A 15705-nucleotide genomic window follows, 5' to 3' on the forward strand; every position below is an offset into this window, starting at 1 on the left:
GTCTTCGTTGCTGCGCACGGGCTTTCTCTGTTTGCGGCGAGCGGGGGCTACTCTTCGTTGTGGTGCCCGGGCTTCTCATTGTGGTGGCTTCTCTTGTTGCAGAGCACGGGCTCTAGGTTCATGGGCTTCAGTAGTTATGGCTTGCGGGCTCTAGAGCACAGGCTCAGTAGTGGTGGCTCACGGGCTTAGTTGCTCCGCGGCACGTGGGATCTTCCCGGACCAGGGCTCGAACCCGTGTCCCCTGTATTGGCAGGCGGATTCTCAACCACTGCACCACCAGGGAAGCGCCCTGGAGCGCTTTTAAAAATCTGGATACCCAGACCACTTCCCAGACCAAATAAACAAAATTTCTGGGGATAGACCCAGGATCAGTATCTTTTCAGCCTTCCCAGATAATTCCAGGATGTGACTGACGCTGAGAACCACTGCTCTAAATCCACTTGCTGACTGCCTGCATCCAGCCCTTTAAGTGGGGTGGCCTGATGTGTTCATTTACTGACCCCTGCCATTTACAGTTCCTCAGGTCATAGTCATCCCATAATCTCTGTGCAGACTTTTTTCCACTGAAGTTTCCCCTCATCGAGAAACTTTTCCAAGTCTTCCATCAGTATTCTCGTTGTACATTCTGATCATTGTAGCTTGAGGAGCTGTCAATTCCAGATCTGGGAGTCAGGAGTCTTAAGTGTCCTTGGAAAGGACAGTTCTCCCATTCTTTGAGTAGGGAGGAGAAGTTTGTTGGCAAATCCTTCACTGCTCCAGAAGCCACTTGTCCCCCTGCTTGTCATAATCAACCTTCATCGATTTTAAGCTGTTTCCTCTTGACCCAATCCACACTTAATTCCAAATTCTGTCCCCAGACAAGTTGAGGTTTGTGCTTCCAACTTTTCAGTAGGCTGTGGCAGAGCCTTTTGACTCCAAGTTGCATTCCTGTCCACGAAGTTCCAGGCACATTCCACTGGAAAGGAAAAGAGCGGGGCAAAGGATTGCCTATGAATACAGTCGTTTATGCTCTGAAATGAGCACATGCAGTTCTTTCACATGTTTTATTAGCAATTATGAAGTGCCCAGTGAATGTTTTGATGGAAAATTGTTCATTGAACCCCAGAAAGGAATTCCACAAAGCCAGAATTTCCCACTTGACTCGTACACACCCTGGTGTTTTTAAGTGCCTATAATGAGGTGAAGAGTTTCCAAATCAGAGATCTGATGAATCTTCTGCCATTCTAACAAGTGGGCAAAATAGAGACTTGGAAGGGGGGTAGATTAAATGAGTCTCAGAAGGGACCCGTGTTTGACTTTACTGTGTCCAAGATACCATCATCATCTTAGGCCTTCATGACTTTCCTACCTTAAGACAGGAAGATGCTTTTAGGTTTCCAGGGGCCAAGTGATTTCAGCATCTGGGAGAAACTAGCAGATGATGAGAAGTCACCAAAACAGTCACTCAGTGTACTTTTTTCTGTTTTTCTAACTTTGCAAATTACTGTCGTTACACATAACAGGACAGAAAATTATGGTCCAAGGCCTAAAAATACAGCGTTAACTTTGTGGTAGGAATTTGGCTCTTGTGGATGGCTTGCTGTCAGAACACTCAACCAACTGCCTAGGCTGGAAGAGTGCCGTTTTGCGATCAATTAAACTGAACTCCCCAGCCAGTGGCTCCCGCGGGGCAGTTTGAGAGGTCAACCTTACTTGCATTGGGTCTTTTCTTGCCTTGGGTTCTTTATTCAAGCTCAGATTGTGTCCTGTCATGTTTAAAAGCCTGCAACCATTGTCGCTAGACTTTTAGACTTACCTCCATGGAGGACAGCTTGTTGTTTGGTTTCATGGAACTCTCTGATGAAGTGATCTCAGCAACCCATCTCCCCTGGTGTTTGTCTCTGACTCTGACTTATTCTCAGGAAGGTGGAGGAGGAGAGGCTCGCTCTGTTCTCAACAGTCCTTTGATATAAAATTAGCTTAGCCCCTTTGATAATGATTAATTCACTTTGTTTCTTTTTAGTTTAAAAGAATTTATATGTGTGAATGAATGAGTCCCTTTCCCTTCTATGTGCAGTTTTTGATCTGAGACGAATAAAAATGTAGAGGAAAGACAAGGTCAAGATCTGAGTGCAAGTTTAGGCTCTGATAACTTCAGAAATATAAACACCACCAACTTTCAAACAACATCAATTGAAAATTTAATTATTTCAATTTTGTTTACACTTAATTAGTTTTTTAAATTTTGAATGATACATTTTAAATTTAATTTCTTTGTCAGTGATAGGCATCTTCAACCAGAGAGACTGAAGCAAAAAATTAAAGCTAAAAATACATTATTTACAATTCAGAAAAGAAATTTAAATAATTTAGTTCATTTAAGCCTCACCATGGCCCCATGAAGTTGGTACCATTTTTATCCCATTTTACAGATCAGTCACAGAGCGGTTAAGTAATTTGTCCAAAGTCACATAGGTAGTACAGTGGACGGGCCAGAATTCAGGTTCCAGAGTCCTTGTTGTACTGCTTCTCGAATTTTGAGAAGTTCCTAAGAGGTGTTTCACTCACAGTACCCTTCACTTGAGAAAGATGAGATTACGAAAATGAATCTCTTTTTTGTTTCAGGGTGGGTTTCACTGTTGCTTGTGAGGGGCTAAGTTATAGCAGAGCATGTGTCTAATCCTCGCTTCTGGACGTTCCAGGGCTGCCAGCGTATTGTGGAGGACTGGCAGAAAATCCTCATGGTGCGGTCGCTAGTGGTCAGCCCTCACGAGGACATGAGGACCTGGCTCAAGTATGCAAGCCTGTGTGGCAAGAGTGGCAGGCTGGTGAGTGTCCCCACCGTTGGGTAGGGTGGGAGTCTGAGGGGGTGCTCCTGGCCCAGTGCTGTGTATAACCCCAACCTCTTGTTTTGAAGGCTCTTGCTCATAAAACCTTAGTGCTGCTCCTGGGAGTTGATCCATCTCGGCAACTTGACCACCCTCTGCCAACAGTTCACCCCCAGGTGACCTACGCCTACATGAAAAATATGTGGAAGAGCGCTCGCAAGGTCTGTGCTGGAATCCTGCAGGAGACCACATTTCTCCAGAATGCTCGCCTAATCTGCTGCTCACTGCCTCCTCCAGGCCCGAAAGGAAACAGCGTCCAAACCACCATGCCAGGGAGTTCACTCCTGTCAGGAGGCTATTTGGCCTCATTTCAAAAAGTGAATCATATTCAAGGAGGTGCACATACACCATTGATCCAACCACCGAGTGCGATCACAGTTCTATTTACGAGCAGCTAGAATGTGCTAAAACGTAGAAAACATTTCTGGGTTGTGCTTTTCCCCTGAGAGAAGTACCCAAAAAGCATGTTTGTGAAAACACAGACTGAAACTTCCGTAAGACCAGCTTGGTGTTTCAGACTTCTCGTCTCCTCTCCTGTCGTCAGTTTGGGATTCAGAAGCAGCAACACCCAGAGTGTGATGCTGAAACCAGTGGGGAAAGTCCCCTTGAAGCCAATGTAGAATTCCTCTGACTTTATTTACAGACAGGTCCTTGGGAAATAGATGTGGCTTCTTTTTTGTTTTTATTTTTTAAAACAATCTCCCCGGACGATGGTGATGATTAACAAAAAGTAGGCCCTGGAGGCAAAATCAGCGCCTGCTTTGGCTCCCCCATCATCGTCCTCATGAAACAGAAGAGGGAGTCCCAGCTCTCCTCTCCCTGTTGTTGTCCCCACAGTGTCCCTGAGATGAGAAAGGGATGCAGAGCAGCCGCTGGAGCTGTGGCTGTGGAAGATGTGATAAAATCGCAGTGGAGTCTCGGCTGAAGGCTTGCTTGGGAGATCCCTGGGCTCTGTCAGAAGCTGATTTCTTTTGTGGGTGCTGGATCCTGTGACTCTGAATGCCACCCAGAGTGGGAGCCACAGCCCTGCACCACGCACTGGGTCTTTGATTGGGGCATACTTCAAATATCATGGCCCAAGTGTCCTTCTCCAAATGTGCAGTTTGGGATTTTTTCTTTTATTGTTGTTTGAGGGGGGGTTGTTTTGTTTAGTCTCTGTGAGCCTCCCAGGCCAGAGCACTTCTGATTCAAAGCCTGGCCTTCCTCCAGGCAAATGAGAAAATCAGAAGGTGCTGGATCTGGATATAGTCTGGTTTCCTTCCTATATGTAGCCTCCAAGTCTTTGAATGTCTTGCCGAAGGCAGGCGGAAGGAGGGTTTTGGCTAATATTTCAACCACGGAGTGGCTTCTTTCAACATAGGACCACAGCCCAACTTCTCCACAGATTATGGCCTTTTCTTAGGAACCCAGATTCTGGAGGGAGACCATAAAACCACGTGGATTAAAGATTGAGAAATCTATTTAAAATTCGGTGCTTGAACTTCAAGCCCGGAGCTAGAGATGCCGCATCTTCGTAAGAGCTCAGGGGCTACTCCAAGAAAGCTGACTACTTAATAATAATTGTGCTATTGAACAAGTCACTTTACTTCTCTGAGCACTATGTTCTTCCTCCATAAATAAGGACTGTACTCTCTGCTTTGCCTGAGGCAGATGGAAATGGGGAAAAGCAGATCCCGTTCTGCAGGAAGACATCAGGCGATAGGTGTATGTCCACTGTTTTTCTAGACAAGACAGTTCACAGAATCTAGAGACAGGCTGGTTCCTTCTGTGAAATTTCACTAAGCCGAGAACATAGTTCTGGCCCACAAACGACGCAGGCAGTCAAGAGCCAGAATAGTCTGCCCAGCTTACACTCTGGGCCTGAGAGAAACCCCTTCCTCCAAGCGAGCGGTCCATCGTCCGTAAGAGAGAAAGAATCATGTTTCCCCCTCCTCGCTTCCTGGGGATGGAGAAAAGAAGGAGTTTTTAACAGAACATTTTTAATTCCTTGGAAATAAGTTGCCTCCATGCCACAGAGTAGAAAGATACTAGAGTCTCCCATGCTGGGTAAACTGACTAAACCTAACATTGGGCTTCAAATCCAAACTAATGCCCAGCCTTCCCGGTTTTGGCAGTTTTCGTTTTGTTCTTGTAGAGTCTCCCGAAGAGAATTTAAACTCTCTCTGGACAGTCAGTGACACGGAGCCTGTGGGCTCTGGAAAGCACCTGGCATCCGAGTTCCTAGTTCAGTTCTTAACCATCTTACCTGATGTACACACTAACCACCCTGAGTTACCTTCCACCTTTTTCATGAGGGATCACTTAAGGACTCCCTCCCAATTCTTTTTTCTCTTCCTAATCAGATTTAAGTCTAGCCAGTGTAGTTCCCATAGAAGAAAAACTAAAGGAACACTTATCACTTCCCAGGTGTGAGATGCTGGTATAGCTCATTTTTCACAGCCACTGGTGAGGGGTGGAACTCTGAAGACAGATGTCTGAGGGACACAGGTGTCTTGGTAACTGTTAGAACATCTGTGTTTCTGCCCTGCCCTCGTGCGTGGATTAGCTGCCTGCTAAATCATTGTCACGTCATTCTGCCTCTGGGTTAAGCCCTCTCGACGCCAGGTAATTAATTAATTCCTTATATATTAAAAGTATCTAAGGTTGGTCCTGGCCCCCAAGCCAGGGAGTTTCAATTTTCCTTCAGGGCCATCATTACTGACATGTTTCTATTCAAAAAAAGAAAAAAAAAGACTCTTACGTGATTTACAGTAAGGAAATCATTCTGACATTTATTTGAAGTGTTGGGTTTTTTTCTCTCCTTTTCTGTAGCAAAGAACACATTCTCTTTTTCACATTTATCACGATGCTAGTATGTGTGGACATGGCAGGCTTATACAAATGGCTTGTAACTGACTCTCAGATCTCTGACTCTGTCTCTGCTCTTCCCTAGTTCCACTATCTGTTACCAACCCAGATGCCTTCTGCTCACTTTGTATAAAATCACATAGTGTAAAGAGATGTGACTGCTGGAGGACGCTCTGCAGATTTTGCTCCTAAGCCACCCTATTCAACTAAATGTTTGCTTGGGTAGTGTCTCCCCCATGCCACTTGGATGTATGAGGGGCCTCACCCCATCTCTCTGTTCTATTTGGGTACTGAGGGTTCTGTCAGATTTTTAAAAATATTTTATTGAGATATAGTTGATTTACAATGTGGTATTTCTGCTGTACAGCAAAGTGATTCAGTTATACATATATATACATTCTTTTTCACATTCTTTTCCATTATGGTTTATCACGGGGTCTATCACATTTTTTTAAACTGTAATTTTTGCTATGCTAGTGTCCAAGGTACCACAGTGTTTTAAACACATGCTAAAGTTTTACTAGCCTGAAACAATTCCCCATAAGCCTGATTTCCCCCAGGGCAATATATTGATAGTGAAGTAAGCAGTGGTTTGAGATTACTTCATATGAATTGTTTTTTGGGGTAGTCAGGCGAGTAGTTTTTCTAAGGCTTATTAAGACTTGTAATTACAGTTGGCCAAGGAGAGCTAAGACTTGCGTTGAAAAAATATGAATCTTCTTGAAAAGCCCAGCCATCTCTCAGCATCACACCCCGGCCCTCCATCCTGCGGGGTCCTCACCCTGTGTTCTAGGGTGTTCCGTTGGGAGAGGGTTGGCTTAGGTGCCTGTGAACAGCAGTTCCTGTCCCCTGAGGTTGGGCCCAGTGCCAAGTGGTTCCCTGTGCCTTTGTCCTGCTACAGATCGATGCCTTCCAGCACATGCAGCACTTTGTTCAGACCATGCAGCAGCAAGCCCAGCACGCCATCGCCACCGAGGACCAGCAGCACAAGCAGGAGCTGCACAAGCTTATGGCCCGGTGAGCTCCCCAAGGCCAGGCCCGCCGCATGCCAGCCCTGCCCCACCGGCAGCCTCTGCTGCAAGGGCCGTGTTCAAGGCTCCCAGAGCAGCCGCTCGCTTACATCTCTCACCATTTCCAGCAGGGGTCCCAGGCAGCCATCGAATGACGCTACTCCAAAATCTCTGCCACTTACTTTCCCAGGATCCAGCAGCCCAGGAGCACCTGTGTGCTGTTGTCCTGGTGTCTGGCTTTAGAGTTTGATATGCTGCTACTGCCAGATATGCTGCTAATTTGATGTGTGACTTTAGATAAGTTACTTAACCTCTCTGTGCCTCGGTTTCCTCGTTATATAAAAAGGGGATAGTGAGAGTTCCTTTTTCCTAGGGTGGAATGAAATGGTGTGAGGATTAATGGAAAGAATACATCAGGCCTTTAGCACAGAACCTGGAATAGCTTAGCAATCAGTAAAAGGAAAAAGTAAGGGAGAAGCCATATAGCAATCAAAAGAAAAATTGCTCTCAACAGCTACCACCCACCATAATGAATGTGGGGGAGATAGGTCCATTCAGACCTCCGTGTGCCAGGTACCTGGTTTATGCTAGCATTGAAAAACAGAGGGCAAGAAAAGACCATCCCTTGAAAAACTTGATCCCCAAAGCCTGCCTTTTTCCTTCCACGTGGCTAAGAATTCTGACGGTTCCCTCATGTTGCTTCCCGAGAGGAGGAATAAATATCAGGGAGGCTTTTGTGCTCCTGCGACGTAATTCATTGTTCTCCTTGGAAGGGCTCTTCCGAGGAGGGGGCAACCTGGGGGCTTGTTTCTCTGTTTTCAGATGTTTCCTGAAACTCGGGGAGTGGCAGCTGAACCTGCAGGGCATCAACGAGAGCACGATCCCCAAAGTCCTGCAGTATTATAGCGCCGCCACGGAGCACGACCGCAGCTGGTACAAGGTAACCAGAGACGGGAACCTCCCGCTGCCTCCTCCAGACGCCTGCCTGTGCACCCTAGTGGCTCGTGCTTTACAGCAAGGCCTTGGTGGCCTGGTCTGATACCGCGAATTGGCTTTTTTGAGTGCTGGGAGCCAGTTTGTTAGAGGCCCTTTCCACGTCTAATTGATAGATTCTTTGACTTGAAAAAGACTTATTATACTGTGAGTGTGTGCGTGGCTCTGGGGATGCTGTTGTCTTACAGACTCTTGGCGGCTTGTTTTCCTAGAGCATCTGCACACATGGTTAGTCTCTGGAACTTGTGTCTTCCCTTGGGTCATCTGTTCCTTCCCAGCTCCTTTCTGATTCCCATCCCTTTCTGCTCCTCATCTAAGAACTGAACTTTCTGTTTTTATTGGAAAGCTCCGGGTAACATCCTGTTATATCATAGGAAATTTTTCAAGAAGATAAACAGAATTAGAAAATGTATAAAAGATGTGATTGACTGGGAGAGGACTGAGTCTTGGGCGTATACGTCTTTGGTGAGAGCACACATTCTCATGTTTTTCTCTCTTTTCTGAGGGGCCTCCTGGTAAGAGCTACGTGGTGTAGCAGGTGTCCTCCATTTCTCTCCGGTGTCTCCTTAACCGGCTGATACTGTGTGAATTAATCCCTCTGGGATCCAAACCTGCATCTGGAGACCACAGAAACATCAACGAAATTCTTATGCTGCTTTAAGCATGCTTCAGTCTGATCTGAAAAATGCTCATTTTGTGAAAGCAGCAGTAATTATTCTCTCTAGGACAGCTTCAGTCTGAGGCTGGAAGAATATGTCCAGTGAACCCTTGGTTAGTTGGAACCTTACTAATTAGAACTGTGTCCTAACCAGATTACTTCATTCAGCTTTTCAGAAAGAAACAAATCACAAGTAAAAAACTGGCTCCAGGACTTTTAATTTTAGTTTTTTCCTAGCATGGGCCCTTTTGGGTCTATACTGTCTTGTACCATCAGTGGTGTATGTTAGTCCCATGTGCGTGCAGGACTCTTTCTGTCTTGTTCAGCGGGACCCCCAGCTCATAGTACATATATAAGAGGTATTTGTCGAATAAACAAAAGTATGGGAAAACTGAACCTGGGTCATTGTAGGATTCTTACTCATCAAATAGAGGTTGATTATGATCAATCTACTCTGCTTAGCTGGGGAAATGGACACTTCCATGTTAAAGAAAGGTTTTTAGCAAGGGATGCAAAGGAATTTACTGATTATCCGGAAAGTCCAACTATGAGTAGATTTTTTTTTTTTTTGGCTGTGATGCGTCTTTGTTGCTGTACGCAGGCTTTCTGTAGTTGAAGTGAGTGGGGGCCACTTTTCGTTGCGATGCGTGGGCTTCTCATTGCAGTGGCTTCTTTTGTTGCGGAGCACGGGCTCTAGAGCGCAGGCCCAGTAGTTGTGGCTTGCGGACTCAGTAGTTGTGGCTCGCGGGCTCTAGAGCGCAGGCTCGGTAGTTGTGGCGCACGGGCTTAGCTGCTCCGCGGCATGTGGGATCTTCCCGGACCAGGGCCTGAACCCGTGTCCCCTGCACTGGCAGAGTATTCTTAACCACTGCGCCACCAGGGAAGCCCAATGAGTGGATTATTTAATGTCCTCCTACCACTGCAAACTTACCAGGTCCCAAATCAAACTGTCCCTCATGCTCTGTACACCAGGCAATGCTATTCCATAGCGTCACTGCAGCTCAGAGCGTCAGAGGTGTGAATGGTTAGCGCCAGAGGCTGCTTCTGGCAAGCAGGCGCTGAGCACTGGCTCTCTGACAGGCCCCGAGCCAGGTGCGAGGGACGAACAGTGACCAAGAGTCACCCTCCGTGGTGGTCCTGTGCTCTCAGTGTGTCCCCTTCCCCACTGTCCTCTGGCCTGGTTAAGACCTTCACCCTCACCCCCTGAACCTCTGCCCTCTTAAATAATCTGTTTTATATCTGCTGCCAAAGGAATGTTTGAAGCCCAGCTTTTAACTCAGCTTTAAAAACTCCATTTCCTACAGAATGAGATGGGACGCCCTTGGTCTCACATGCCAGCTGCTCCGTGGTCTGAGCCTGCCGCTTTGCTGGGCTCCCCCTCACTGCTCTCCTGCGTGTGCCCTAAGCTTCAGTCACATCTGTCTGCTTGTTTCCTGTGAACTGTGCCGTGCTTGCCCAGCCTGCATCTCTGTCCCTGTTCCTCCTCTGCCAGGACGCCCTCCCTGCTGCCCTCTTGCGCCGTCCTTGCCCATCTAAGGCTGCTCAAGACCCGCCGCAGTCTCTCCTCTGTGACGCCTTGCCCGCCCGTCCCTGGCATTCCCGTTGTCTGTCTCTTGTTGCCCCGGTCACGTTCTGCCTATTTTTAGGTTTTTGAGTAACCTACCGTACTAGATTAGCAGGTCCCTGAGGCAAGGCCCATAGCTTGTTCCTCCTCATGTGCCCCCCACCCCGCCCATGGCACTCACCACAGCCCCCGATACAGCAGATGCACCGCAAAATGAATGAATCGCATTGGATTTAGTAAAATGCCCCATTCCCCAGTGTTCCACGAAGTGAGGATTTGCTCTACTGACCACTAAGGAGAAAGGGTGGCCTGCACTCTTCCTCAGCTGTGGCCTCACGCCCCTCAAGGCCCTTAATGCCTGAGCTTCCTGCCCCTGCTGATGTCACAGCCCCAATGTCTGTCCTCTCGTCCCCGCCCGCAGGCCTGGCACGCGTGGGCTGTGATGAACTTCGAGGCTGTGCTCCACTACAAACATCAGAACCAAGCCCGCGATGAGAAGAAGAAACTGCGTCACGCCAGTGGGGCCAACATCACCAACATGGCCACTGCCGCCACCACGGCGGCCACGGCCACTGCCACCAGCACCGAGGGTAGTAACAGCGAGAGCGAGGCTGAGAGCACTGAGAACAGCCCTACCCCATCTCCTCTGCAGAAGAAGGTCACTGAGGTACCCTTCCTTCCTCCCCCATCAAGGACGGACCCAGGCACCAGGCGCTCTGAGGGATGGAGGCTGATAGGAGCCTGAGGCCGTACTCGGAAGCTCTGGTTGAAGCCAGAAAACATGGTTTGCCCTCGGCATTGTTTGAGACAGTACTTTTGTTTATATATTTGGGTTTGGGGAACTGACGTAGCCCCTGTGCTGAAGAATGAGGTCCTTGTCATGCTTCCCATGTGACTGAGCTCATTCTCCTGATGCTCTGCACCGGTGTGAAGGCAGCCTGCACATCTTCGGGCCCGCTCTGAGCACAGAGCCCGGCAGAGTCCATCCCCTGTCTTTTTCTCTCCCCTTCCACCTCCCCTGAGGCTGTCGGTTCAGGGCCTGGGGCAGCTGACCAGCCCAGAGATCAGCATGTTCAGGGCCTTAGCCCCACCTCCTCTGCCACCCTGTTCAGGAAGCCACTATTAGCCCAGGATAGTAACAATTACGGCACCATTGCCATTACTGAATGCTTGCTCTGTGCCAGGTGCTGATATAAAGGCTTTCTGTGTATTAGCTGCTTTAATCCTCATAACCACTCTTTGAAGGGGATACTATTTAGTATGCTCTTATGCCCATTTTACAGATGAGAAAGCTGAGGCAAGAGTGTCACTAACATACGTGTGTTCCAACAGGATTTGTCCAAAACTCTCTTGATGTACACCGTCCCTGCTGTCCAGGGCTTCTTCCGATCCATCTCTTTGTCACGAGGCAACAACCTCCAGGACACGCTCAGGTATCAGGGAAAGGAAGGGAAGCCCTGGTGGGCCATGTGGATGGCAGGTCACAGAAGTCACATATAAAGTCCTCTTTCCCTACCCACCCCGATGAGCACGTCCCAGAGTCGCAGCTGACCAGCCCCAGCTGTGCGGGTGAAATCTGCAAAGAGGAGGGAGCAGTGGCCCAAGGTCTGCCCGTGTGTGGCTTGTTATGTAGGAAGAAGAAACCCAGCTGTTTCTCCCAATATCGCTGAAATTCCTTCAGCTTTTGGAGGCAACTCTGAGAGGCCTAAACAAATGGCAACAGGCCAGCCAGTCCAGAGGCTCTAGGTGACCAGCCCTCCTGCGTTTGGGGGTCTCCACTGGCTAAGAGCCAGGTTTCCAAGTTGCTGCTGTGCTACAGGCAACTCTTTCTGCACGTGCAAAGCTTATCCATGGGCTCATCTGTTAGTGTTATGAGCTGATGCCATGGTGACCCCTCTGTGTTACCTGGAATTAAATAATCACTCACTTGGAATAATCTTCCTGTGTTTGGCCGAGCACCGCTGGCCATCCCCACCCACCCACTCCCAAGCAGTCCCAAGACCGAACACACTGGAGAGCCACTGATTTGGAATTCTGCCATTTCTCTTCCCAAGAGTCTTGAAGATGAAAAAGCAGACAAAAGCTGGTAAATTAAATTTTCTATGACTTTCATTTTTCTTTTCCAGAGTCCTCACCTTATGGTTTGATTATGGTCACTGGCCAGATGTAAATGAAGCCTTAGTGGAAGGGGTGAAAGCGATCCAGATTGACACTTGGTTACAGGTGAGGGTACTTGGTTACAGGTGAGGTACTTGGTTACAGGTGAGGTACTTGGTTACAGGGGAGGACACTTGGTTACAGGTGGGGATGGGTCAGATTTTGCTCCTCGTCTGTCTCCTCTTACAGTCATACACTGTTGAGAGTAGCAAGGAAGCATGTGCTGTACAGTGGTGAGGAAGTAGGGATCGACCCCAAGGTCAAGACTCCATATTTTCTTCAGTTCCTTTTAGAGAACTGAAGAGAATGAACCATTTCCAAGCCCAACAGCATCTACCAAACAAGTCATAAGAGCTGTTCGTGGCTCAGAAGAATAACTGGAGTTGTCTCCACATCTCATGCTGCACACTGTGTCTTTCTGAATATCAGGTTATACCTCAGCTCATTGCGAGAATTGATACGCCGAGGCCCTTGGTGGGACGTCTCATTCACCAGCTTCTCACAGACATTGGTCGGTACCACCCCCAGGTACGTGGAGACCCGGGGCAGTTTCTCATCTAACTGCTGACCTTCTGATTTGGTGGTCAGCCTTTCCTAAAGCTGCTCTAGAGATGCGAGTGCAACTGGGAGCTAAGCGTCCTGTCCTGCCCCCGGGAGGGCCTGCCTAGCTGGCAGGCTCTGGGACCCAGGGGCCTTCCAGGAAAGAAAGAACCCCCGCCTAGATCGTATAGCCAGCCCCTGCCTGGTAGACTCAGATGAGTGTCGGTGTCATCTTCTTGTCATCCTCCTTTCACACGAGTTTGGAAATGTTCCTTCTGTATTTGCTTCAGGCCCTCATCTACCCGCTGACGGTGGCTTCTAAGTCCACCACCACGGCCCGTCACAATGCGGCCAACAAGATTCTGAAGAACATGTGCGAGCACAGTAACACCTTGGTGCAACAGGCCATGATGGTGAGTCAGGGCCGGGCAGATGTCACGGCCTCTGGCCACCGAGCAGAGGTCTTGAGTGAGATTGTCTTTCTTCCTCATGACAGGGCTGCGTACTCCCTCTGGCTGCCAGATAGAGTACCTTCTGTTTCTCCGAGACAGGCCTTCCTGAGCTTAGCTTATCCTTGGTGCTTCCCTCCCTCCCCTTTCTGATCCAGGTGAGTGAGGAGCTGATCCGAGTGGCCATTCTCTGGCATGAGATGTGGCACGAAGGCCTGGAAGAGGCATCTCGCTTGTACTTTGGGGAGAGGAATGTGAAAGGCATGTTCGAGGTGCTGGAGCCCCTGCATGCTATGATGGAGCGGGGACCCCAGACTCTGAAGGAAACATCCTTTAACCAGGTATGGGATGAAAAAGCGTCAACTGACGGGACTGCAGAGCCTTTTGCAGGCGCCTTTCCCTCTAACCTCTTTACTGACTTGAAAAAAATGTATTCTGATGGAGGGAGGTCATAGGATTTAAAACATCAGAAATTTATGTCACTAAATTACAAGAACTCTCCCAAAACTTTAATGGGAAAACTATGGGATTCCTCACGAGGCCATCTCGTCTGTCTTCCGAACTTACTTTACCTGAGAAGCCATTCTGAGGTTGGGACTTTGGGGCTGGAATACTGCCGAGCTTCCCTGCTGAGCGATCCAGGCCAGTGCCTTCTGGCCAGGGTGCGCTCCCGAGGAGTTCTGCTGTCTGCTTGGGGACTCAGCCTTGTGGCTTAGTCAACACAAATGACAACTTGCAAATTTCCCCTGCATTCCCTCTCAGGCGTATGGTCGAGATTTAATGGAGGCCCAAGAGTGGTGCAGGAAGTACATGAAATCGGGGAATGTCAAGGACCTCACCCAAGCCTGGGACCTCTATTACCACGTGTTCAGACGAATCTCAAAGCAGCTGCCTCAGGTAGGATCTTGAGGCTCCAGCAGGGTTAACGGTCATTATAGTCCTTTCTGTTTTATTGTCTGTGAACATTCTAACACTAACACCCCAGCACCTGGTTCCACTTCTACCTGCAGACTTTGGGACAAGTCATCGCTATTAGCAACCCATTGAAAAATACTTAAATGGCATTTAAATTCCTCCCTGAGGCAGAAAACTAAACCCTGTGGTAATTATTCACAGCTCACATCCTTAGAGCTGCAATACGTGTCCCCAAAACTTCTGATGTGCCGGGACCTGGAATTGGCTGTGCCGGGAACATACGACCCCAACCAGCCGATCATTCGCATTCAGTCCATTGCACCATCTCTACAAGTCATCACATCCAAGCAGAGGCCCCGGAAGTTGACGCTTATGGGTAAGGACCGTCGTGCGGACCCGAGACTCGGGTAAGGACCCAAGTCTCCCTCCCACCCTGGCAGACCCCTCCCCTCTCCTGAAACAACTGCTTGCTGTCCACACGACTAATCTTTCTCCCGTTTATTGAGAGCCGAGTAGGGAAAAGTGGGTTTCTCCTTTACTGCCTCCTCCCTGGGACCCCTCGTTGATTCATACAGCTGTGCTTACTTAAGTGAAGCATAACACTCCCCCCCGCCCCCAGAACAGGTGGAAGGGAGCTGTGAAGGCCTGCGATGTGGAGGATGGGTGGGTGGGCAGCTGTCAGGGAGCTGATGAGGCAAGAAGGAGGCCCCGGATGCAAGCACGGCAGGTGACAGGCCACGTCGAAGGAAGGGCACCGGGCTTGAGTGTCCCTGTTTACTCTCACATTCTCTCTTTGTGGGAATTGTTGTGTAAAGTGAACAGATGGAAGTAGAACTCAGTTCAGACAGTGAGGTTCGTTACCTAGGGGGTGTGGTTTCGGGAGGCCTGAGTGCTCTGCTGACACTCTCAGCTCTCTTGCCTTTAACAGTGATTGTGTTTTTTAAACAGTGATTATTCACCGGCAGCAGCAAATGGTGGTCCACGGGTTATTGTCTCTCCATGGGCTGGCCTTTTCTAATACTAAATACTAAAACACGTGTTGGTCAGCTTTCAGCAGCGTCTAATTAAAGAGACTTTACCAAAGGACTGTTTTCGGAGGTGTGGCTGAGTTAAGAGAGCCGGTAGTGTGAAGTTAGTCCTCACCCCTAACCTCCAGCATGAAGAGGGCACAGAGCCCGGCAAGGGCTGTAACCTGGAAAGAGAGGCCGTCCCCTAGAAGCTGTGGCTCAGACAGTGGGAGGGAGCTATTTCCAGAACCGTAGCCTGGCCAGTTGTCAGGGGCAAGTACCCTGACCTCTCCCTCTTCCCACCCTCTGACCTCCCGCCACTGCCCCCATTGGCCAAGCACACAGGGGAGCCCAGGGGATGTAGTCTCTAGGGGTCAGGCTTCTCGGGTCAGAGCAGGACAGAGAAGGACAGAAAGTGGGTTGGGGAGGGGACATGTAGAGTGACCATCTTTGTGCAGACTTGTTCCTGGCCCTCGAAGACAGTTTTTTAAAAATTTTACCCATGTTGATTTGAACATCTCATTGGCGGACCATTAACAGGAGGGCCATTCTTTTCATCCGTTCTAGGGAGTGTTTCTTCTCTTTGTAGGGACAGTATGACTGGGTAAGTTATGTGTCCACAGACTTGTGAATGCAGTGGTGGTCCACCAGCCAGTGGGATTGAGACCCTCTGATCCTCGCTGACTGCTCCCCCATTC

The 15705-nt window shown here is 48.8% G+C and overlaps 1 protein-coding gene across 5 annotated transcripts in view; it reads left to right on the forward strand.

Annotated features, from left to right (window-relative positions):
- MTOR (mechanistic target of rapamycin kinase) overlaps positions 1-15705 on the forward strand; it is a 116752-nt gene that overhangs the window by 87648 nt on the left and 13399 nt on the right. For all 5 annotated transcript variants that reach the window (XR_003433452.1, XM_027110193.1, XM_027110191.1 and 2 more), the window contains 12 exons: positions 2682-2807; positions 2897-3028; positions 6616-6731; positions 7547-7664; positions 10361-10606; positions 11272-11372; positions 12066-12162; positions 12526-12624; positions 12927-13049; positions 13244-13426; positions 13848-13982; positions 14202-14376. Coding sequence is in view for 4 of the 5 variants with exons in the window: in XM_027110193.1 (XP_026965994.1) it covers positions 2682-2807; positions 2897-3028; positions 6616-6731; positions 7547-7664; positions 10361-10606; positions 11272-11372; positions 12066-12162; positions 12526-12624; positions 12927-13049; positions 13244-13426; positions 13848-13982; positions 14202-14376 (1651 nt within the window). In the remaining variant the exon portion in view is untranslated. The remainder of the gene's footprint in view (positions 1-2681; positions 2808-2896; positions 3029-6615; positions 6732-7546; positions 7665-10360; positions 10607-11271; positions 11373-12065; positions 12163-12525; positions 12625-12926; positions 13050-13243; positions 13427-13847; positions 13983-14201; positions 14377-15705) is intronic.

Source organism: Aethalodelphis obliquidens, unplaced genomic scaffold (genome assembly GCF_003676395.1).
Source record: "Aethalodelphis obliquidens isolate GAN/ISIS:26980383/991018 unplaced genomic scaffold, ASM367639v1 scaffold9, whole genome shotgun sequence".
NCBI classification, from domain to species: domain Eukaryota; kingdom Metazoa; phylum Chordata; class Mammalia; order Artiodactyla; family Delphinidae; genus Aethalodelphis; species Aethalodelphis obliquidens.